The following is a 25838-nucleotide window of genomic DNA, read 5'->3' as shown; positions in this document are numbered from 1 at the left end:
ACCATCTTTGTCTTTGACAATAACCTTTGCACTTCACTATTCAAATATTACTTTAATCGTAAGCTGTATGTCTATCTATATGATCCACTTATATCGGTATCTTACACCCATTATCTGTACTGTATGTGTATAGTATACGTACTGTACTTGTCACCATTGTACAACTTATAACTGTACATGTGTTCTATTCTCAATAGCATTTCAAGTAGTCATACTCTGGGTGCATGGGCATGGTTATAGTATTAGGGTTAGAGAATTACAAGTATTAACTACAGTACATCATCCTTTACAGTGCACAGTGCTAAAACCCCTCCTATTGAATTTATCACAAACTAACAATTCAAAGCCAAGCTTGAAGTCTAGAACAAGTCTAGAACATTTCTATAACGATCAATAATAACCTTTGGGTCCTTTATCTGAAAAATGCAACAGCACGTGTGTCACACAGCAATTCTCAACCATGTCGCCATTAACCACGTGACTGGTGTACAAGTCAGGTTAATCAAGAACCCTGCCAGCCACCCACAGGCCCAACTCAGTTATCGCATGCTGGTGTACACACGTGCATTGATGTACTGCACAGCACATAAGGACTTTCACAAAACCACACTTTACTCCCTTGCTGCACAAGGAAATCATTAAAAGAGTGGTCCATTCCTAATGTGCCACATATATCCCCGAATGGGGGGACTCTCCCTTGCACTGAGAGGGGATCCGGGGGTGAAGTGGTGTTGAGGCTAAGGGCCTGGGTTAAAGGGAGATTGAGGTGGTGTGCCGATTCGCGAGTTCCGGGGTGCCAGGGAGCAGTGGAATGTGTTGTTGATTGCGGAGGATGCCGTAGTTGTAGCGGGATTGTGACTGAGGTTTTTTTTCTTTTCTCATTGATGTTCCTCGAGTTAAGGGGGTTGCCATGCCTGCCTGCCGGTTGCTGCTGCTGTGTTAACAGCGGGGAGGGCTGTTTTTTTAAAGGAGGAGGGGGTGATGTAGTGACATAGCGCTGACTGTTGTACAGCAACTGCAACTGCAGGTGGGCACTTAGCGCACACGCCGTTGAGCATATACACGGGTGTGCCGTAAGGGCGGAGGAACTGGGGCAAGGGTCACGGTAGACCACGTGGGGAAGCTCCTGGAACCCTGTGGTGGGTTCGAGAAGGGAGGCACGGCTAGGGCGGAGCCAAGCCGCACTGAGGGGAATGTGGAGAGGGGCGCAGGCCTACGCAGAGAGCTCCGGGCTGCTGGTTCTGGGATTGGACTCGTCTCGTCGTCGCTGCCACCTTCGCTCGATCATTGCACAGTAATTGGCTGTCCCGGTCGACGCTGTCGGTGCAACACACACAGGGTTACGTCTGGAACGGGTTGTGCAGCAGCATGGTCGTGAGAGAGAGGGGAGCCAAGTGGTGGCGTGAACTCAACAATAATAAAAGGGGAGGACAGTGCCTCCTGCGACTACCTCGTCTCCGACTGAGTGTGTGTGTGATGCACGCCACCCGCACGCACACACAAGGCTCGAGCGAGAATGAAGAAGAGACACATGACACTACACATGTGTAGTGAGAGACTTCCGAGACACGTCGTGTAGAAGGCTTCTTATTTATTCTCACACTTTAAGCACAACACTGGGCGAGTCATCTATGTAACGTTCTTTGTAGCTACACATAGCCGACCCTTCTACACAACCCCATCGTCGGCGTCTAACCACATAGCTGTCTGACTGGAGCGAATGTGACGATGAGAGCCTTGCAGAAGATCGGCCACATGGCCGGACGATGAAGAGAGATGACGGTGAGCAGCGACGCAGCCAGGACCCAGGACCTGCAATAGCACTGAACTTCTGGTTCGGTCCCCCTTATATACACCCCGGCGCGGCCAAGGCCTGCCTCTGGCCACGCCCCCTTCCAGAACCTTCGAGCAGGTTCCTGAAGCTTCCCGACTGACTTCACCTTTCACCTTTACCCCAGATACACCCCCCTCATAATTAGACATTACGTAACATGCTCATAACCGCGATTTCCCCTTCAGGCCTACAGGTGGCACCCTGTCATTACACATGGAAAAGCACATCTTGTAAGGGTCTGCTCTCTGCTGGGCACCCCTCAGCCTTGCGGTGTGGTGATGTCTGTACGAGCCAGTAACTCACCTCGAATGCGCTGAATTACAGGCGTGCATCACAACGCCCAGAAATGTAGTTTCAATGGCTCCTAAAAAGACCGCAGATGTGAATTGAGAAACGTTCTCCTGACTATAGTTTTTGTCAGATCCAATAGATTACTGCAACAATGCACAGTGATTTAACTTGGCTTCACTTGAACATGTGGTATAATGTAAATCTCTAAGAACAAAGTTGGAGTTATGAGCGAACATTTGTATTGAGGATTGCTGGTATCTTATTTTGCGGTACATGTACTTCAGCGTTTTTTATAATACCCCTGCGTCATTCACTGTGTGTAGCACGTTGTGTGGAGTTGTTAAAGCCAGTGAGCTGTGCCATGTAGGGTACAGTAAATTATATTTTGAGTTTAATTGCAGTTTAGTGAATAGGACCAGGGTTAAAGATCATGAACAGCATTATCAGGCTGTACGACCATTGTGGGAAAAATGGTAAAACTTCTGACTTGAGGTCGAGCTGTTAAATTGTGACGACTCCATTCCATGCTTTGTCCAATGCTTTACACTGTATCCTGAAGGACCGTGCTGCACACGTTATATCTATGAGAGTTAGTTGTCTCTCTGGATTTGAATATCAGATTAATACGAAGAACATACACATTTCAGGAAACCCATCAAAGTGTCTTCGTGGTCAAATGAGCATTGGGTTGTAGTACTCACCTTCATCGCCGATTCTGAACCAATGGTGGATATGCCGCATTCCTATTCAGAACAACAACCACGGTTGACTTTCCACAATGTTTGCACTTGCACTTACACCACAAGAACAAACAGAGGCTTGAGGCAATACCTGACCAGGATTGATACTGACAGCCATCGAATTTTGACCTGCTTAATCATCTGTAAAATATTATTGCGTGCTCCTCCTGCAATTATTACAGGATGGACAGTTGAGTCAAAGTGTACACCTGTCCTGAGGCACCTGTGGAAATTCCATACACCTACAATGGTGACCAGTCTATTCATAAGTAAAGCCCATTGCGGGGTAGCACATCATTAATGCAAGTGTTTTGCTGTATCGATATATAATTAATTGGGTTTGTGATGGAAAATATCTACAGTTACCTCTCTGACTGAAGGGCAGTAGTAATAGGCCCCCATGCTACTACAAAGGAAGACTATAAGTCCGCAAACACAGATACAACCACCATAGGTTAGAGCCTGCTGACCTAACATTATTTGACATTTATGTCTCCTAATGCTGAATGTGGATGTTTTGTTTCTTTGGAGCATGATGCTTTTTGCCAAAAGAACAATATTGTATGTGCTTTACATGGAAGTCCGGAGTTATTTGGCCACTGGATTTACTACTCGATCACCATTAATGCAAATACTTTTAATATACACCTCCTTTATATTTACTTTGTACTTTACATGCATCTTTTAATTTAGCTTCATGCTGTATTTTGTTTGCCTTCATTATGCATGCCTTTGGTTAGGCTTGGGACCATGTTTGAACATGTGTGTTTGAAATAATAAAATAATAAAAATAAAACAATAACATTATCACGACGTTTCGATTGCAACACAAGCAATCATCATCAGGTGTGAAAATCACAGCAGAGAACAACCGCCAGTTGTTGTCCGTGGTGCTAACGTTTAGAAAAAAACGCCACTTTTTAAAAATGTTCTTGCTGTGGTTTTCACACCTGATGATGATTGCTTGTGTTGCAATCGAAACGTCGTGAGAATTTTATTGTTTAATTTTTCTTATTTTATTATTTCCCTTCTACGTGACTTTACCAAAAGAACCAAGAATATGAATCCCTGCAGTCACGAAAGCTGTAAATCGAAATGTGTATTTGCGTTTAATGGTCTTGTCGAGTGTAGACACCCTCTGCATTTCTTTGCATTGTGTATTTACTCTGATTCGAGACTCCTTTGCAAAAGCGACACCGGGTCTCATTCAGATCTTACCTGGTTATTTTTAAATGTTTTTGCCTGTCTGTCTAGGACATCTCCAACTATATAGCCTCTAATCCAGATCACCAAGAGACACTGCACCCTTGCACGCATAGGAAAAGAGGCCGCTACAGAAGCAACATGGGACGATGCACAAAACAAACGCTGGTTGCTTTAATCAGGTTTCACTTTGAGTAGTGCAAGTGAATGGAGTGTGCTTCTCTTTGTATTGATTAGAAAAAGGGCCTGCAAGTGGAGTTAAGAGAAGACAGTTACTGAGTAAATGCAATCAGTAAACTGGCACACAATGTTACAGGGTCAGCCCTTGCCCACACTGCAACTTGTAGGTGATGCCCAGTGTGACACAGAGTCAGGGGTAATTAGCTTAGAACGTAACATGCTGACCCAGTCCTTTAAAAAATAACACTGAAAGTTAAATTAAGTAACTGAGACTTGCAAAGGTCACTTGAGCAGAACCCATAAGCAATCTGGACCATTTCTAGTATCTCAAGGGACTGCAGATATAATTGCCGAAGGGAATTGAGTCCACAGAAATGTATCAGAGCATAAGACACTATGATTTTTTCAATTCAACAGTGGATATGTAACACAGACATAGTAGATCTATATTGATTAAATAACACATTACTGGAGAAAAAAACTGTGCTAAAGATTCTTGTGTGCTGCTGGCATTATGAAGCATGTGGGCCCCTAGTGACAAGTGTTTTCAGAGTGTGACGTATTTTGTCTGTCACGTTGGTGATAACAAATATGTTTTCGAGAAATAACTGTTGTCTCTTTACTTACTGAAGTATTCTCGTGCTATATTTTTTGCAAGTTTTCAGCTAATGTGAAGCGTAAGAAGCAGCAGCAGCTAGCTAATCCATGGGAACTACCAACGGGCACAGATTATGGTTGAAGCCTCGACCTCAGCTGACCATTCCAGACTTCCTTGCTTTTGTTAACTTTTTCTCCTGCGACTTTTTACCAACATTAACTTGTGATGGCACAATCCTAGGTCATCAGCTCTATATTGGATTTCCATCGTCTCACAATCTAAATGCGTTGCTCTTATCGTCCAAACAGATGCGAGGTTTGATTGTATCGATGCCTAGCAACTGAGATATTTGGAGTTTATGGAAGAAGTAAGATTTTGGGATGCACAGAAAACTGAAAGGAATGTGGAAGGTTATTGGAATATGGGCATGGCTTATGTAAAACAAAGGAAGGTTAAACGTTGCAAATATGGGAAATTGTGGGCGTGTATGGTTTAATTTGTATCTCCGCATTTGGCCATCGCAATTTTATGGACATATATGAATACAGAAATACCTGACAGCAGCGTCGCATATTAGGAGTTGATATAATTTCGCATCAGTACGCCGTTACGTCATTCAATAAACACTTACAATCTACATATACAGTAATTTGTCTAATCTCCAATCAATGCTTAATCCGCATTTGCATTTCCTTATCTGGCAATTTACCAAAATCTCCACGCTCCTTTGAGATAATGCGTGACGTGGATTTTTTTCATTCGTGGGTTTTACGAAACGTACGACGCTACACGCAGCAATGAGGTCTTCTGACAAACACTTTTACGAGGCGGCGCTCTGCGTTCAATGAAACCTTTCCCCGTTGCATGCACAACACGGAGCGTGCATTAGCGTGGAATTGAATAATGGAAGTGAAATAACCATCTGTGGCAGAGCACCAGATGCATCCCCAGCGGAGATGTACATCTGCAAGCATCCTGCTTAACTCACTCGGGGGGAGCTTTCTGAAGCTCGTTTTCCCTCACAGCCCCTCGTTAATCATTACATTCAAATCAGTTCCGTTTACGGTGGCAGATTCGGAGGCAGCTGTGTATGACTTGTGACGGATGGTTGTGTTAGCTGGGCTCGTGCTCGCTGCCTCTCCCGGAACAATGTACGTGGATTTTTTTTCACCTCCCGAGGACACTTATTGTAAAAATCTGAAACATTTAACCCTAACACCTGCATTCCCGAGTAGGATATGTGATTTTTATGTGCGTGTGCAGTTTTCACATGCAGCGCCTTGCGAATAGCATCAATAAATGTGAAATACTGGTTTTGCGGGTTGTGTAAGCAAAACTGTGGCGTGAAATGAGCTGCCGTGCAAATACTGCTCTACAATAACCTTACAAAAAAATATTTGTTCAAAGCAGCTGAACGGTGTAATTAAACTTGTCTTTACGAGGTGAAAAACAATCCACCGTGACGATTTGGCTCATTGTTACAGCACTGATGTGGGTGTCCAGTTTTCTTTCGTATAGGTTGCAGCCCAGAATTTGTACGTGGAATGGATGTGTGTTGGGGATGTGTTCCCGATCTTCGGATCGATCCAGAAATCATGACATCCCAACAATGGCCGCCAAAAGGTTCTGGCACGTGGTGTCATTTTGACGATGCTCTTTTTATGTCGCTTTCGCTTCATTTATTAAAATATAAGTATGACGATAAGATTTATTTACCCAGGAGAGCATCTCAAGAATCTTTTTTCGGGAGGGTCCAGAACTGCAATGCTTGGACAATTTTGTTTTCATGAGCATTGTGCATGTGATAGGGAAACTCGAGTACTTGAAGAAAACTGAAACCTACGATGCAAAACCCTCAAAAACACACACAGATGGGTTCACGTACCCACTCAGTGAACTGCCATCTACTCGTAAAGTCACCAAACATTCAGCCACCAAACAACATGCAAAGGGAGTTCGAGTTCCTTTTGTCCTGTGTGGTTTGCGTCAATAAACGATCTTCCTGAAGATGCCACTAGTATGTGCTGGATCTCTTTCATACGCCTCTTCACATTCGGTAACATCTTATTTTGTCACCTTCTCCCATGCAGGCTGGGCAGCCGAACCCTAGGGTGCGACTGTTTGTGGTCACACTTTATGGACTGACTCACACGCAGGAGCTGAACCCACCCGAGGCCTTCCGCTCCAGGTGAGGTTCCGAGGCCTTCTCTGTCACAAATCCAGAGATGGATTTGATTCAACCCTTGCTCGTCTTGTCCTTGTTGTCCATAATCTACGACTCGACTCAGCCACCACTCTCCAAACTCTTCATTGGCTTCCCTTCGTCAGCAGGACAAATTATAAAATCACCTGCCTTTGTCATCGCACCTTCACCACCGGTTCCCCACCATACCTCGCCTCACTACTCTCGCCTTGCACTGAAGCTCATGGTAGAACCCTACGTAATGTCACTCAAAATCTGCTTCTGACACCAAGGTCTCGAACTGTTGCAGCCTCACATCGGTTCTCTGCTGTCTCCCCCTCGGTGTGGAACTTTGAACATTCGCAACATCAAATGTACTCTGACTTTCAAGAAACATCTCAAACATATATAACCTTCGGCTGCAGTGGCTCTCTAATCTTTGGCTGCAGTAGCTCTCTTGCTATATTTCTTCCTGCCTCAGCAGTCTGCTGTATTTTTTTTACCTGAAGACGATTGCTTGTATTGCGATAGAAATGTGATTTTATTTTATTATTTTTCTATCTACGTGACTTTACCGAAAGACCCAAAGAGTATAAACATCTACAGACTTATAAGGTTGGTCAGGCCTTCGAGCAGCGCAGAGCTTGGCTCCGCACCTCTGAGTTTTTTACTTGTTTGCAAAATATGGCGCGTTATAAATGTCCTTATTATTATATATTTTTGGGTAAGGCCACATAATGACACAGCCAAACAGATTACATTGTCACGTCTTGAAGCGATCGACTTCTTATTGTTTCAACTCACCGGTTAGTTGAATAACAATTCTCAGAACCAAATTTAGCATTTAGGAAGTTTCATTTGAAACATCAACTACCACCAGCACAGGGTACAGTAAGTCATAATAAACATCCAGGAAGTCAGAATAATTGTTAAGTTATAGTTGGATCTGTTTCAATTTCACAAGGTGAAGCAAGCACCAGGTAGTTTCCATCTCCAATAGTGGTCCTCCACAAGTTGTTGGAATGCCACGTTACTTTGCCAGGAACTGTCTATCGATGGACACTAGCAATGTTTAACTCCCCACAAATGATCACTTATTTACTAAAGATTGATGGTATGTATGTATGTTAAGCTTCTTTCGCACCGTACATAGCCAACCGTGCTAATTGGAGGTGCGATGACATCATGCCATGTTGATGGTCGTAGTTATTGGCTATCCTTCACTCTGGTCATTGCAAGTTGGTGAAGGCTGGGCACATAGAAGTTGGTACAGTACAACGATGGATTTTGTTACACTGCCCTCTACTGACATATCCCCACAGCAGCCTGCAACCCCTGGTCTATACATGGTGATTGCCCATCCAAGCACTACCCAGGCTCGACCGTGCTTAGCGTCTGGGATCTGACGAGATGGTCCGCTAGACATTGTCCTTCTTTATCCTTCTGCCTTTATTTAAATGATAATGTGTTTTTTTGTGGATATTGAGTGTATGGGTAGCATTTTAGCCATGAAGCCTTACAAACTCATGTTTTATTTTGTATGAATACAGGAGTAGATTCTCCACGTGAAATGTTATCACGTTTCAACCCTGCCACCACTCCCAAATCCCAGCCCACTGCAAAGAAGGCTAGATTTAAGTAAGCCCAAGATCCTATTACCTTTATCCTTCCCTTGCCTGTTAAATTCGTCTCAAGATTATTTTAGGTGGGTAGTGCTTGGGATGTTAAAACCTTTTCTTTGTAAGTATTTTTACATGAGAGAAGACATTGTCAAAAGCCCACAGAAAGGTTGGCAACACACTTGGCAGATTGTCATCTTCTTAGAAACTTTTAAATTTTTACGAGAAGTGTATCATGCACATGATGATCCACCAACTCTGTCTTTTTGTAAAGTACGGCATTACAGACGTGCACGACACCCAGCATGGAAAAATGCTATTTTCCAGCTTCAATTGCCACTCTGTTTGCGCGCGGTTGAAATACGGTTGCTATTATCAATTTATGTTATGTCCCTTATGTCTCAAGCTATTAATTCGGTTCAAACATTTTAAACTAAGTCCATAGTGCACTCACACACTTAAACTAGTATATGCACTTTCTAAAACCGTGAAAAAAAATGTATGAGATAGAGTTTTCAGAATTCAGAATTTTGTCGATACCACATGCAGACGTCCTTGATTTTGTCAATGCTGGTGCTTTTGTAATCTTTATTTTGAAGGGATTACTTTATATTTTGTCCTGGTCTTTCACAACCAATACTATGACAGAGGAGATTGCTATCCGAGCCTTTGTACGATTTCTTTGCAAACCACAATGAATTTGGCAAACGTGACCATTTTTTTAAATCATCAACTTGCAGTGCTGTGTAGTTTAGCTATTAACATATATACTGAGAGGTTCGTGAAATATTGTACAAGGGGTGAAAGAGCACTGCCCGAAATGTAATGGCTATCATCAACCTGAATGGACGAATGAATAATAGAACAGCTAATTTACCCTTATGGTAAATAAAATGAAACTTTTAAAGGTAGTTGCACAAATCCCACTCTTAAAAGGGTTTGAAATGTCAAGCAATGTTTAAAATTGTAAAATTTAAAATGTCATCCTTTCCATCGTCACCATCATCGTGAGCTATGGTCTTTCCCACTGTTGGATGAAGGCCTCTCCACATTGCTGCCCTCGCTCATTGGCTTTGCTTTGACACAATCCATCTCACCCCTGCACGTGAGGCAATCTCATTGCTCAAATCTCCACGGTGGTCATCTTCTCAGGCGTGTTCCCTCTTTTGTCTTCGATTCAGTCGCCAATACCATCCATTGGCTACAATGCCCTTAGCGATGTGTTTTGCCAAGCCCACACACTCACGGTCATTAGGATGTGTCTTACTTCAATATTTTCTCTGATTCATTGGTGGATAACACAAATGTCTTGAAACTCCCTTCCCATGGGCATTGAGGAGCCATACCCTGCCTTGCCTGGAGAAATGCGGTACGGCAAAATGGGGACTCCACCTTTTCTATATGTATGGGATTGAGTGTTACCCCCTTGCACGTGTGGATTTTCTTGGTTTTCTTCCCACATGTAAACACTCGGCCGATGACACCTTTATACAAAGAGGACAACAGAGCTTGGAGGGAGAATTTTGTGCCAGTTCATTACTGGGGCTACATTTCCCACTTGTCTGTAGTTTGTCACACCACTGAATTAGTTTGTCTATTTGCGAATGAGTAAATACCGTGCGTGTTTCAAGTTAAAATTATTACTTTTCCTGCCCTATGGATGGACTGACACCAAAGGAGATGAGTAGATTTACAATGCTGTCTCAGCATCGCTTATTGAGAAGGGCACCTGCTAAAATGTACTCACAACAATGTGCCAAATGTTTTGCATACTGAAGACAAAGTATACTTCATTGATAAATGATTTCATATTTTTTACGTATTATATAATTGAGTAATTTCAGGAAATATTCAAAATTAAAATATCCAACAGAATAAAAAAGAAACCCATCACAGGTTATATGCACTGTGGCTTGATGCAAGTGTTGACCCTATGCCAGGAGTGGTTAATTGAAGCAAATGAAAGCTGAATGTAAACCACTGTTTTCATATTGGCTCAGCCACGCCTGATAAAGACCTTAACATTAACACCCACCCAGGGGAACGCGGTCGACTAAAACTGCCTGTGACATGCCGATTTAACCAGAATTTACATAGCCGCTGGATCTTTCCAGTTGATATATTGGAAGTCCTGCATTCTGCACATTTGTTTTTTTGTAAGAGATAAATTAACATTTCGATTTAAAGCTTTCGTGACTGCAGGGATTCATCTTCTTGGTTCTTTCGGTAAAGTCACGTAGAAGGGAAATAATAAAATAATAAAAATAAAACATAATAAAATACAATTCTCACGACGTTTCGGCCACAACGCAAGCAGCCGTCCCCAGGTAAAGAACAGGTCTGTCGGAAAGACAGCGCCATTCAGTCGCTGTCTTTCCGAAAGAACCAAGAAGATAAATTAACATGTAATAGGCTCCTCGGTGGCTCAGGGAGCACACGCGGTGCTGGTAGCTCACTGAGAAAACGCCACTGGAATCCTGAATTTGAATGAAAGCATCCACCACACCCAGGGGTTGACAAGGTTAATCTCATGTTTGAGATGTTGGTCTCAGCTAGGTTGCCCATAACTGCGCAAACACATGTCCATGTACACAGTCCTTTATCAATCCACTGCTGGATGAGGGCCTCTGAAAATGGAACGGGTTGTGGGGGTCATTTCACTATACTTCTCCATGCCGGTCAGTGCCGGTTGATGAAGGCAGGGATCATAGATGTAGGAACGCAGAAGTACAGTATAGCAATGAATTTTGATACACTGTCATTTGCTGCTCACTCAATACAGGTATCCCTCAATTTACGAAAGGGATGCATGCGTTCTTTAAAAAACATGCATAAAATGAAATGTCGTACATCGGAATGGCTTTTCCCATTAATTAGATTTTAACAAATTGGAATTTGTTTCGGACAGTCATTCCAACTCTGCTCATAACCTAAAAATTTACACCTCTGTCACTTTTCACAATAAAACCAAATAGTCATAATAATAATAATAAAGAACGTAAATATGAGAACTATTGACTTATAATTTATTTAAAACAAAAATACTTAACATTTTCATGGAACTCACCAAAATATTTGCATGTTGGAACGCCTGGAAAGGTGACTTGGAGGCGTTACTGTTGGACTGTAGGGATACCGTGACTGTCGTGGATGGATGATGCAGCCTCCCGGGAGAGCTCTTGTTTTATCTCACGACGCGTGCTGAGTGAAATTTCGGGAATGCGGAAATTCGACTTCGTCAATAGAAATGTGTCCCTACTTTGTCAATTGCGCTAATGGGAATTTTTGTTGGTAAATTAAAGGACACCTGTGATCCCCGCAGCCTATAACCAGAGCCGGCCCAGCCACTAAGCGACCCTTGCAATTGCAAAGGGCCCGTGGCCAGCAGAGGGCCCCCTAGAGTCACTGCTAGCTAGTGGGTGAAAAAAATCATACATCAAAGGGGCCTCCAACCAAATTTTGCTTAGGGCCCCCAAAGGTCTAGGGCCGGTTCTGCCTATAACATTATGTTATGCATGGTGGTCAATCCATCCCAGTGCAGTTTAGGCTACACACGCTGCTTAGCTTTAGAGGTCTGATGAGATCGGGCGCATTCTGGCTGATATGTTCATCGGCAAGGCTCACAACATTCTTTTAATGAAAATTGAGCTTCTATTTAAATTTGCCCTAACCAAGCTCTGAGAGCTGTCCTGAGACCTACCTTTCCACAACATAAGGGTGTGCCATCTTTTGATGGATGGCAAGGCCCTGTTGAAACGACCCGAGGAGTAATTGTGTGGCATCCTCTTCGAAGGCTGCTCAATGTATAGTAGTCACTTCAGAGACACTAGTAGGAGGCACACACGTTTATTTTACACTTCCACAGTACAGGGGATAACTACACACGGGTCAGGACAGCCGGCACACTGCCTGACCCACAACGCCGAGGAGGTGAGATGGGGACGAAGACTTGCGTAGATGATGGGTTCCATTCCAAACGACAGCCCTGACCCAGCGTCGGGGCCTCCCTTTTATCCTCCCCAGCGTAGCCTGGCGCCGCCCTCTGCCACACCCCCTTCTGGAACCTACCAGAAGGTTCTGGACTCTGCCCCACGTGTTCCCTCTGTCACATTTACTCCACATCTCTCACCCTGGCCTATCACGTGCCCTGCTGGCAGACAGGCTGCTGTGTCCTCAGATCCCCCCTCTCTGCCAGCAACCGGCACTACCCACTCTAGTGGCACATTTCACCTGCCCTGCTGGTAGACCGGGCTACTACACCCACATTCCCGCTCTCTACCAGTAACCAGCGCTACGCGCCCTAGTGACCCATTCTATGTCACTACATATGAATGATGGTGAACTTCTTTCGCACCACACATAGCCAACTGTGCTAATCAGATGTGCGTTTGTTGTCATGATGTAACCCTATGCAGGATGTTAGAATTGTGAAAAAAATGTTTTTTCCTGTGACATGACATTATTGTGTGAGTAAAACAGGTATATAAATGCTGATATTAAAATAAAACACTGCTTGTATAAGGCACTATATTTAAAATGTGTTTCATTAATAGCATATTTATATGAAACCAATTGAGGTATGAGTAGTACTTAAATTGTATGATTTTTGACATGTATTGGATATCTATATGGTGATAATATATATACAACACCATATACAACTCCATATCTGGGCTGTTAAAGTAAGTGCTACTGTATGGCGTTAATAGATTGTGTCCTATGGAGTAATTGGCCTCCGACATAGGAATGTGGAATTTTCAATCCTGACTGGAGCATCAACGCAGATGATCACCGATCCACAATTGCTGGACTGTGGATATGCATTGATGTGGAATATGCGTGACTGTGTGCTGCTGCTGCCTAGGGACTACTATGTGAGCATGGTGCACTGGGCCACAGGGACTCGCATCGCTGTCAACTGGGTGAACCGTGCTCAGAATTTCTCCATCCTAACCGTGTGCGACGCTGCCACAGGAGCCTGCATCGAGGTTGGTTACAGGCAGTCATCCATCTCTGACTCAGGGGGTTTCACGTCCAGCAGTGTTGGTCACAACCGTAGAATACCGTAGGCACGGTTGGGAGGGAGCATTACTGTTAAAAAGTAATCAGTCTCTGGTCATCCTTGCAGTGGCGTTCGGCTAACCATCAGACAAAGACGGTTACTGCGGCCGTCTGGAACGCTCTTCTTTCCGATATTAGGAAGCCACTGGAGCTATGCACATTTAAATCTAAATTGAAATCGAATTTCTTTAGAAATTCTTTTTGTGTTTAGTATATTGTCCTTCCCCCACACCTCCGATTAGCACGGTTGGCTACATAGGGTGCGAAAAAAGTTCAACATACATTTGTACAAATACAACAACCGCCATTCGCCACTAAGTGGCGGTGACATCACCATGACGCTTGTGCCAGGCTATATGCACATTCTGGCCACCTGAAGTGTCGAACGCCCACTGTCAGGAGGTCACATAGCAGACCCAGGTGCCACGGGTCGACTGACTGAGATGACTGGCTGATGCACCACCTGTGCCCCCTACTGTGCCAACTTGCTGTGCTTTAGCCACCCAGCGCTCCGCTCGTTGTTGTGAGCGTCGCTCCTCCGCCCTCCATTGTTGTTGGAGGGCGACTGCCACTAACTGCCCAGTAGCGTCCTTCACGAGCCTCCTCCACAGAGGCCGATCTTGACACCGCTGGTACCAGTCATCGGCAAGTCCACTCAGCTCCACATCCTCCTGTACCACATCACTCGATCTCTTCTCTAGCCTGTGCTGCGCCCGTTTAGCCCCCTCGATCCGGCCGAACAAAAGCTGTTTAGGCATGCGGTGGCTGGGCATGCGGGCTACATGACCCAGGCAACGAAGCCTTGCCTGCTGGAGGAGCACACCGATGGGACTTTGTTCAAATATTTTAAGGATTTGTGAGCTCCTAACACAATCCAGCCTGGTTAAACCCAGGATGGATCGTAGGCAGGCCAGCCTAAATGTTTCTAACCAGCGAAGATGTTCCAATATCGGGGTACATGTTTCGCAAGCGTACAGAATGGAGGGAATGACTGTGGCCAAGAACACCTGAAGCTTCATGCGGAGCGAGAGACCAGGTAGCTTCCACAGAGCGTTATGCAACTGATGAAAAGATAATGCCGCTCGACTAATTCGGAGAGAGACCTTTACTGTCAAACTGGAGCCGGTCATGAGCACACTGCCCAGGTATGGGGAACTCTCCACTCTTTCTACAACTGCCCTATCACCAATTGGGAGTTGTGGGGATAGAGTGTCCGATGGTACAAAATATCCAGGCAGGTGCTTAATTTTGGTGGGGATGATGGTAAGGCCCCACCTCTTAGTGGCAAGTTCCAGGTTCAGCAGCAGCACCTCCAACTCCTCTCAGTCAGCAGCAATTACCAGATCATCAGCATACATAACATGGTTGAGCAATAGGGAGCCATCCCTTGACCGCACCCGGGCATCGATCAGCCTCCCATTGTCTATGTACCAGATGGAAATTCCTCCGGTACAGCTATTGAAGGCTTCACGAGCTACATGGTCGAAATAGATGTTAAATAATGTGGGAGCCAGAGGACATCCCTGTCACACCCCAAGGTGAACAGGGAATAGCTCTGACTCCTGGCCACGTAGTTTTACCTGGGCCTGCTCACCACCGAAAGTATGAAGAACAACCCAGAGCCCAGGCCTACCGATGTTATCATAGGCCTTGACCAGCTCAATAAAGCAGAGATGTAGGTCTTGTTGGAACTCCTGATACCTCTGCTGTAGCAGACGGACAAAAAATATGGCATCTGTGCAGGACCGCCCTTTCCTGAAACCGCATTGGGGCTCCGCAAGCCTTTCTTCAGTGTGCCTGGCAAGGCGATGTTAAATGATGCTTGCCCCTGTAGCTGTTACAGTCTGTGCGGTCCCCCTTCTTAAAGAGGGGGACCACCAGGGCATCCTTCCAATCCTTCGGAACCCGTCCAGTGGTCTAGACTGTTGTTGTCATGTAGGACAGTCTGTGCACAAACGCCTCCCTCCCTCAGCATTTCGCTTGTGAGATCATCTCTGCCCGGTGCCTTTCCTGGTCTCAGACTCTGGATTGCCTTCAGTACTTCCTCAACAGATGGCACCTCAGTCAGCCACTCACAGGGGGTCACTACATCTTCCAATATTTGAGGCACCGCAGCCTCAGCAGGGTCATCCTCACTTTGTCCCACGATATTTTCTAGGTTGAGGGATTTCCCCTCCCCCAGGACCTCACAAAAATGCTCAACAAATCTGCAAACCTGTTCCTGGGGGTCGGAGATTGGATCACCGTTCTTTCCCCTAATGGTAATAGGTGTGGCGCTGCAAGTTACTTTTTTATGGAGTTAAAGATCGATGATCACAGGCCATTGAGGCAGACTCCATCTCCTCAGCAACCCGCGACCACCACCCATCCTTGCAGTGCCTCATAGCTTTCCGGACCTCCGAGCGAAGGCTGCGGTAAGCCTCCTCATTTTCTGACGTGGGATGCTGTAGACGGTGTCCTTTGGATTGCACCACTCTTAGATTTCACATTAACATGCTAATCTCTCACATTAACATAGCCACTTCCGTGCCCTCGTCTTTACCGAAATAACCAAAGAGTATGGATTCCTGCAGTCACGAAAGCTTCAAATCAAGATTGCCTACAACTGGTGCAAGAATAGGTGAATAAAGTGTAAGCAGGTGACTTGTTACAACGTGTCGGTGTGAGTCATTCTTTAACACACTACACATGTATGGTTTTAGGACCTATGCTTATGTGTGTAAGTTTGGCTTAATAAATACTGCTGGGTTAGGAGAGTGGATGTACACCACGGCGCACGAAGCCAATAGATCATGGGGATGTGTATGGCTGCCCAGTAGCAGGTGTTACAAGGCTGTAGCAATAAAGCAGGAGTAGTGATTCCAATCCCCGAGTGATTTGATCAATACTCACAATGTGATGAAATAATTTAATCGTTGTTTAGGGTGTTCCTATATCAACAGTAATCCATTGGTCAATATAGAAGTAAACAAAACTTTGATTAACATTGTACAGCCATTAGATCCTGAAAAACATGTATCGTCTGAGTGCATCACATACAGATTTTCTGACGTTAAATAATTAAGAGTGTATTAATAGTATCAAACGATGCATAATATGGCTCTCAGAGATAACGTTAGAAAACCCACTAGAGTTAGCTGTTCTCCCTCGGGATCTGGTGAAGCTAAAAATAACAAAAAAAGGATTACTTAATAACCATTCCGGTGAAGTAAAGTGCACATCAGAAGTGAAGATCTATTGCAAACCTGATATGAAGATTGCTATGCTTCAAACAATGGTTTCCTTTGACCTTTTAAAGCCTACTAGTGAACTGTAGCCATTGAGATTCTGGGTTGGAATTCTCACAACCGCCCACATTTGCAACAAGTTCTCGCTAGTCACCAATGACTGCACGCTAAAAAATTATATTAAATTTGTTAAACTAAATGAGCGTTAGTGTTGTTGTGGAGGATACTTATGTTGGAACTGGTCTAGAGTTTGCTTGAATCAATGCTGCTGAAATTATGCACTCCCAGGAGGCTGTGCAGCTGATGGGTTATGTAAGAATTTTATTTATCTTTTATGTGAAGAGACAGATATGTGAAGGAGACATTGTCTACTTATGTATTCTATGAAAAAATATCTGAAATCGATATGACTTTTGACAGAAAGATATATATATTTTTAGTTGAATATTATATGTGGCATGATGTTATTTTTTGTAACATTCAGATACTTTTATGTAATCCGTGTACGTTTTTTTGTATATCACAGAGGCATCGAGAAATGTCGGAGGCTTGGCTACCCAGGCAGGTGAGTATCTTTTGATTGCTCTATTTCCCAAGGATTTCCATCCAAATTACAGTTAATTAATCTCTTAAACTTTAAAGTCTTAAAATTACGTGATAAAAAAGATCCTTCAACTTAATTCACATTGGGTAAAGACTTGGAACCAGTGTTGGAGTGTTGCTTTTTCCAGCCCTCAACCATCTGTCTTTCCCATTGAAGGTCTTTCCAACTCTTGTTGGATGGCCTTAGGTACACAACCTTGGCATTTGCACAAAATATTGGTCACTCCATTGTTGAGATGTCCCTTTATTAAAGTATAAATTATAACTAAACTTGTTTAATTATCATTTATACTTTAATAACACTTGTTTAATTATATGGGGCTCCATGTAGTGTTTGGTAACTGGTGCCCATTCAGAATATTCCCGAAGTAGTTTTCTTGCATCATCTTCTGCAGAACGTCAGCGGACTTTTGTATCGATGGGTTGTTGCTTCGATGGCTCGAAAAAATACAATTTAAATATTATTTGCATCAATAAATAATGGTGACAAACCCAAGGCATGATGTCACTATTATCATCATCATCATTCCCACCGCGTCCCATGGGGCGTGCGCTGTCGTGAGTTTCTCGTGTTTTGAGACGGGATACCCTGTGTCTTCCATGAAAAAATAAATGTATAGGTCAACTCCTAATTTTTATAGATGCTTTCTCATGTCAACACTAATCTTCTGTGGAATATTCCCTGCCCAACGTGCTACACTTTTTACTTGGGGAGTTCCAGAAGGGCAGTTCTTAATCTTAAAACAAAAAAATAAATTATGATCTTTCGACAAATGCTGTTCAAAACATTCTTAATCTGTTGGTAAAGTTTAATACTGAATAATAATCACACAGAACCACGTAATATATATTTACAGATAGTAGAAACTCCATATTTCTTGTTTGACAATTCCTTCTACGTGACTTTACCGAAAGAACCAAGAATATGAATCCCTGCAGTCACGAAAGCTTTAAATAAAAAATCATACACAAGTTTAGTTGGTAAAATGAAACATATATTTTTTGGATACAATTTTGGTCGGGTTTAACATTGTGAAGCTAAGCTAATGACAAGCCACATAATATACATATTCTGTATATCTAATACATATGGAAAAATCGAGACTGTTGTTATCCTTCCCTCGCACCTCCGATTAGCACGGTTGGCTACGTATGGTGAGAAAGAAGTTAATCATACATATGTAGTGGCATAGCGCTGGCTGCTGGCAGAAAAGGGGGTCTGCGGCATACGGCAGTCCTGATGTCAGCAGGCTAGGATAATCACGAGAGGAGGATCTAGGGAAAAGGTCACAGAATGGGCCCACCAGGAACCTGCTAGTAGGTTCCAGAAAGGGGGCGTGGCCACACTGACAGTATAAGAGGGGCCCTTGTAGGGGACCTCGGGGCGGTTGTTGGAGTGGGATCCCCGTCATGCTGCTGAAGTCCATCGTCGCCATTCTTTAATCATCTTTACCATTCTTCTCTTCGTCTTCACCATTCTTCTCGTCGTCGTCTCCATCTCTACCATCTCGGGGCGCCGCTAGTCAGGCAGCCTACCAACTGTCCTGGCTGAGTAGCGTAGCCGATAATAGACGGACTAAATATTAAGTGTGTTAACCACGATGGTGCTCACTAATAAAGAAGTTGCCTCCAAGTCTTATCATCTCCGAGTTTGTCACTACACATATATCCTGAATGATTGAGCATCTGATGTAAATGCTAATGATATTCTAAAAAGGCTGGAAAGCTATTATTTTTGCATACGGTGAGGTAAATCCAAATATAAACTATTTATAATTTTGCTTCTGAAAACTAGCACCCAGAGGTTGATTGGGTTGACTTAAATTCCAGTCCCAGCCGAAAGTCTTATCTTACAGTTACATGCTAATTTCTCACATTAACATCACTAGCCCCGGCCACTTCTTTATGACCCTTGGGCTACACCCATTTCAAACCTTTTAAAACAGTCTGCCTCAGCAGCAGACCATGCTTTCCCACCTGATGACGGACGCTTGAGTTGTGCCTGAAACGTAGTGATTTATTTTATACCTACGTGACTTTACCGAAAGAACCAAAGAGTATTCATTTCGTATGTTAAATACATTAAGGGGATTCAAAAAGTGAATCCTTTTTAGATAAGCTGTTGTCAGAATGGGAAAATATGTTCCACACTTAAGAGCAAGTAGATTATAAAACATCAGAAAGAAGTATACATCTGCTTCATAGATTACGAGAAAGCCTTTGACTCAGTCGACCACGACCGACTAGCAGCTCTATTAAAACAACTGGGACTAGATAAAAACGACATCAACTTCATCATTGCTCTTTATTGGAAGCAAACAGCCCAACTCCGATATGACAACGAATTGACAGACCCAACACCAATACAAAAAGGTGTACGACAAGGCTGCCCACTTTCACCCAGTCTTTTCAACATTTACTCGGAGCAGATTTTTGATCGAACACTAGCAGATAAAAACATTGGTATTAAAGTCAATGGACAATACATCAACAACATCAGGTATGCCGATGACACTGCACTGCTGGCTGATTCGGAACAAGACCTACAACAAATCTTGGACGAGGTTGCCACAGAGAGTCAAATATGGGGCTTACGAATTAATGAAAAGAAAACAAAGGTTATGAAGGTCAGCCGAACTACAAGTGAAATAACAATCAAGCTTGGCAGCGAAAAATTGGAACAAGTACACCGATTTAAATACCTTGGTGTAATCATTGACGATCAGTTGAACCATGAAGTCGAAATCAAGAGCAGAATTGAACAAGCAAGGCAAGCATTTATTAAATGGAAAACACTCCTTGCAGACCGCAACTTGAGTACATCACTAAAACTGCGCACACTGAAATGCTACATCTGGTCAATTTTGCTGTACGGAGTAGAGACGTGGACACTGACAACAACAGCAACAAAAAGGCTCGAAGCTTTCGAGATGTGGCTGTATCGAAGAATGCTGAAAATCCCATGGACAGCCAAAACCACCAATATACAAGTTCTGCAAGATATGGGCACTGACAGGCAACTGCTGAAGACCATCATTAGCAGGAAGTGTTACTACCTAGGCCACATTGCCCGAAACGACCACAAATACCAGCTATTAAAGCTAATCCTGGAAGGAAAAATCGAAGGGAAAAAACGACCAGGACGGCCAAAAACGACATGGCTCAGTAACATCAAAACATGGCTACAATTAACAACAGCACAAACTCTACACGCCGTGCTAGACCGGGACCAATATCATCGTGAAGTCGCACACGCCGTTAGGCAGCACTAAAGAAGAAGAAGATTATAAAAATCAACTTTCTATTGTTCAGAGATTTTTGGGGATTGAGTGAAAAGGGAATGTTGTTGAGAACATATGGAGTGGAGTAAAAGCAGAGGGAAAAGTAGGTTGACTAGCAACTCGGTGCTGAAAGTCATCAACAAGATGACAGATATTATGATTGATATGTATTTATGTTGAACTTCTTTCGTACCGTACATAGCCTACCGTGATAATTGGAGGTGCGGCTATCGAGATGATTGGCATGAAAGATAGACTACGAAGATTTACCCTGTTGATTTAATGCACTTATCTTAAAAATGCTATGACATTCACTCAATTTAAGAATTATACTTAATATAAAGAACTGCAGTAGTGTTAGGTTGTGCATTTGTTTTGGTAAAAATTTACCAATTACAACTACGTTTCCAACGGCTGTAAATATTTGTTAAGTTTATATTTAAACAGTTCATGTTATTTATGCTGGAGCTACTGTAGGCCTAATTTTCGAAATTTAGGAAACTATATTTTGTGTCACAGTCAAGAGGTCAAATTTTTAAAGTAAAATGTTTGCTTCAACACCCCCCAAAAAAACTAGTATGCGCACTGTTTCATGATAAAATGTTGATATTGAGGGTTTAACCCTTTTAATGACCATACATTTGACTGTAAATCTGAGGTCATTCCAAAAGCATGATTTTTTTCGTGACTTCAAAATTGCCCAGGTAAAATATTTTTAAGCTCTGACCCATTTACAATATGGTTAGAATGTGCAATGTCGAGTCCATTGCAATAGAAGGCTATGGACCGAGGTCACATTGCAACCCAAACCAGAACTGACACACGAATAAACATGTGACGAGTGGGACGGAATGCTACTTTAATGCCACCTATATCCCTCTCTGTCCATTGGTCTGCGCATCTGTCCACCCTCCCCCATCCGTCTGTCTCTGCTTGTGTAGGATGAAGCGCCAGTGTTCTCCAGAGATGGATCCAAGTTTTTCTTGCCAGTGCCTGCCAAGCAAGGAGCGAGAGGAGACTTCCATCACATTGCCATGTTTGCACTTCAGGTAACCTTCGCTTGTAATCTTTATGAGCACATGAAGCCGGTACCAGAGTGGGAGAAGTCGGTTGTGTAGATGAAATGGACGGCTGTGACAAGTAAACAACAATTGAACACTTTGTACATTCAACGTCATATTCAAATGTATGTAGATGTTCACCACTAACGAGCATGTGTACTTCTTAAATGTGTCATCTATCATTTGAGGCGAATAAACGTCACAAATGATCGCAATGATCGTAATGATGTTTCCAACATAAGAAAAAAACTGCATTTTTTTTGCTAAAAATCAGTTTACAGCCAATGTGTGTTTTTAATACTCGGAGGTTATATATTGTCTACTTTTATTATACAGTAAGGGCTACATTTTTACAGCACATCAAGCATCGTGTATTTTCTCTGAATCAGCTACACGAATACCATCCCCACGTCATGGAATTTTCTTCGGTCAAATGCACTTTCGATCCATCATGCTATTTTCGACGTTGTGTAATTGAAGACAGTTATATTGAGGAGCGCTGTCACAACGTTTTCACAAGCAAGAAGCAAAAAAAAGTCCAACAGCCACATTAGGGTGAAATATTGTGTTTTACACAAAGCCTCCCCCCATTGCAAATCAAACACGACCAAAATAAATCGAAAATTTCTTTAAGAAATATGAATGCGAGTGATATGTTGACAATATTGCGGGAACCTTCCTTTCTGATATCAATTATTTCAATGAAGCAACCAATAATCTCAAGGCATTGCTGAAGCCGATCCATAAGCACTGAGAATATGATCAATACAAAAAAGGTTTGCTCTAGTGTGAGGAGCTGCCATTTACAAATACAAATAAAGGTACCTTAAAATATAATTAACAACGTATGTCATGGGACCTGCTTTGTCAGTACCAAAATATGAGAATAGGTTTTTCCCCTTTTTTATGGCAACAAAACAGGTGTTAAGATGTAAAAAAAACTGAAACCTTTTACAAGAAATCATGTCTGAATTAACCACAATACTTGTGGTCAGAATGCAAACAAAAAACATACTCTGATAATATATGCAACGAGACTAGGCTCGAAAGAAAGGTGTATCTGGTGTTGACCAATCAGTTTAAAAGATAATGCATATATTATCAGAGTATGTTTTTTGTTTGCATTCTGGCCACAAGTATTGTGGTTAATTCAGACATGATTTCTTGTAAAAGGTTTCAGTTTGGTGTTTTAACATCTTAACACCTGTTTTGTTGACAGAAAAAAGGGGAAAAACCTATTCTCTAAAAACGTATGCTTAAAATTTTTACACCATACATATATTTTAACCATAATTTAAGATGTGATAAAGGGGTTAATTTTTATGTTTACTCGTGTATGAGTTTAGGCTTTCGCATGATAGCATATGCCATGAATGGTTAAGTGCATTTGTATCGTTATTATGCTTGATTACAGTCCTTAATGAACAGCAAGTGCTTTCCAGTCATTAACACTGTAAGGAAAATAGTTTCGCATGGCTCAACTATGCATTTTATTTTGCTGAAAGGTATTTAATCCTGCGTGATTAAACATGTACTCGCCAACCTTGGTTAGGGGTCATCTGGCTTTTTTTTTATTTGAAATGACAATCATTCAAATCTGAACCACGTACGTGAAACCAATTTGCATGCGCTTTTGCTCTGGGTTGATTTGCATCTCCGGCAGGGGTCTGCAACCTGCGCCTCCGGAGCCGCATGCGGCTATTTAAGGACTGCTTCGTGACGTTATTTAGAAAGGTCACCAATCTCGTATTCACGTGCATTGCAGCTCTGGAAATATTTTTAGTTTTTTTTACCGAATTCAGAAGAAAAAAATGGCACTTCTCGTTACGTTGTTTGCCAACTTCTGATCTAGGGGCATATTGTGCCACCTGGCGGCAACTGTGTATGTGCGCATGCAGTGCACTCATTCACCACTCCCTTCGCTGTTACATTTTTGTGCTCCATGTAACAAAACTACTGCTTATTCACGAGGTCACTGTTTTCCAAATCCCAGTTCTCGCGACCCACCATGTACGCTAAGTCTTTCCGCGCTTAGCAATTTACTCCCCGTTCAAATACCAATTAGTTTGTTCCACGCTGCACGCACCCGATGATTGTTAAACACGTCCCTCGTGACGCGCTCAGCAATCAACGCCGTCTGCGGCACCTGGTACACGTGTACACGCACACATATCTTAATGTTAATGTGAATCGGCTCGATTAAGTCAGACATGAACATCTTAACATTTTCTCGGCATGAACATATTATCCTCAATTTATTTTGGTACGAAGCAAGCACTTAGTTTTTAGATGTGCAATTTGACCATAATAAGAATTGACGCCGTGTGTCTGGAGCGACAGATTATTTGACATTGTGATACCAAAGTTGTTGAATTAAGGCCAATTAAGACGATTGTTTAATTATACTCTTTGTATCATGGCAGCGGGGGATCGTTGGAGGAGGAGGGCAGGCCATCGTGAGGTTCATTACTTCGGGAAACTGGGAGGTGACGAAGATTCTGGCTTATAATGAACGCCAACAAAAAGTGTAAGTCGCCACGTGCAACCAGCACTCGCTCACAAAAAAATTGTCCTTACATAGCAAAGATAATGTGATTATACTGTTGTTTATGTATTACATTGCTGAATGGTTTACCGTATGTAGATAGTATTAAAGCTGCAGCAGCGGTGGCAGCAGTAGGGGCCGGATCATGACTGATTCAGATAGCTCAGCTTGGCCAATGACCTCGACCAAATGCTGTTTTTCCCACTTTTGCCAATGTGTTTCTTCTTGTGCCCCCTTTTATTCCACTCATTTAACAGGTCATTAGCCCCATCTCAGATGAACAGTGAGATCTCATTGTTCAAATAAACAGACACAAGACTCTTGTATCGATACAAAATTAAAGAACTGTTTTGAAAATGGTATCCATGCACAAAACCAAAAAAACAGGGATGCTTCTTTATAGCAATGGGAAGAGGGGCCACTGTCCATATCTTAGCCTGATATATATGAGGCTATTTCAAGTTCTAAAGAGATTTTCAATCATGCTGTAATGTACACTAGTGGGCTTTGCACATTGAATAGGTCATGACTCTGGTGCTCTTGTAAAATATATTTTTCCAAATGTTGCCACGAGGTGCTTCAACAACGTATGTCATCCAAGATGGCGGCACCCTAGCACAACTGTCGATTAAAAGTACAACAATCTGTTATTCATTCACCTTTTGTCCTCTTGAGTGTGTAAAGATAAGTGGAATGTATTAAAGCATTAAGCTATGACGAGGTGACAACTGTTAAATCATAGCAATAAGAATGCGTTTGTGACGACAGGAGAAGTGGTAGGCTGGTCGATGCTTCAACTCCAACCAACGTCACTCATGTGGAGACTGGAGAGGTTGATTTGGGATGATGGACAAGTTGTAATGCATCACATACTGCATAGGGAGAACTGTTGGAACAGTTAATTCAATAATTCATGAAAAAATAAAAAAGATTGATGCCAAATGTTGCAATGCCAAACATGTTAACAGGAGCTTATAAAGCAAACAGGATTCACAATCGTCACGCCTTCTTGGCGTTGTGAAGTCGACACATTGTTTTCTCACATCATCACTGCCATTATGAGCTGCAGAGTGAGTGCCAGAGCACTGCATGGAAACAATCAGGTTCTTCGGTAAATTAAACATTTGAGCCACAATCTTCTGTCGGAAAAGTAATGACGGCAGCTTTTTGGGTATGCAGGGTTTGTTTAGGAATATTTTTCAGAAATACTGACACATAAATTCAGACTGTTGAGAAAGGGAATGGTGATTCAGCACAACAATACACACCCTACGATCTGCACGTTCAATGATGGGATTATTGGGTAATGTGGAATGCATTGTTCTGGAACATCTAGCGTACAGCCCAGTCCGAGCCACTTCGGACTTCTGTCCATTCAGACCCCTGAAATTAGCGCTTCATAAAAGGTGGCTC

The 25838-nt window shown here is 42.8% G+C and overlaps 1 protein-coding gene across 2 annotated transcripts in view; it reads left to right on the top strand.

The window, feature by feature from the left end:
• Positions 1-25838, top strand: part of LOC133344998 (inactive dipeptidyl peptidase 10-like) — a 543079-nt gene that overhangs the window by 470273 nt on the left and 46968 nt on the right. For both annotated transcript variants that reach the window (XM_061555335.1, XM_061555334.1), the window contains exons 10-14: positions 6937-7034; positions 13512-13635; positions 17462-17500; positions 21761-21868; positions 24304-24407. In XM_061555335.1, the coding sequence (XP_061411319.1) occupies positions 6937-7034; positions 13512-13635; positions 17462-17500; positions 21761-21868; positions 24304-24407 (473 nt within the window). The remainder of the gene's footprint in view (positions 1-6936; positions 7035-13511; positions 13636-17461; positions 17501-21760; positions 21869-24303; positions 24408-25838) is intronic.

This window comes from Lethenteron reissneri, chromosome 21, assembly GCF_015708825.2.
Source record: "Lethenteron reissneri isolate LAM-NWPU_2019-01 chromosome 21, ASM1570882v1, whole genome shotgun sequence".
NCBI classification, from domain to species: Eukaryota; Metazoa; Chordata; class Hyperoartia; order Petromyzontiformes; family Petromyzontidae; genus Lethenteron; species Lethenteron reissneri.
The sequence above is the reverse complement of the archived record's forward strand: the minus strand, read 5'-3'. Positions and strand labels throughout refer to the sequence as shown.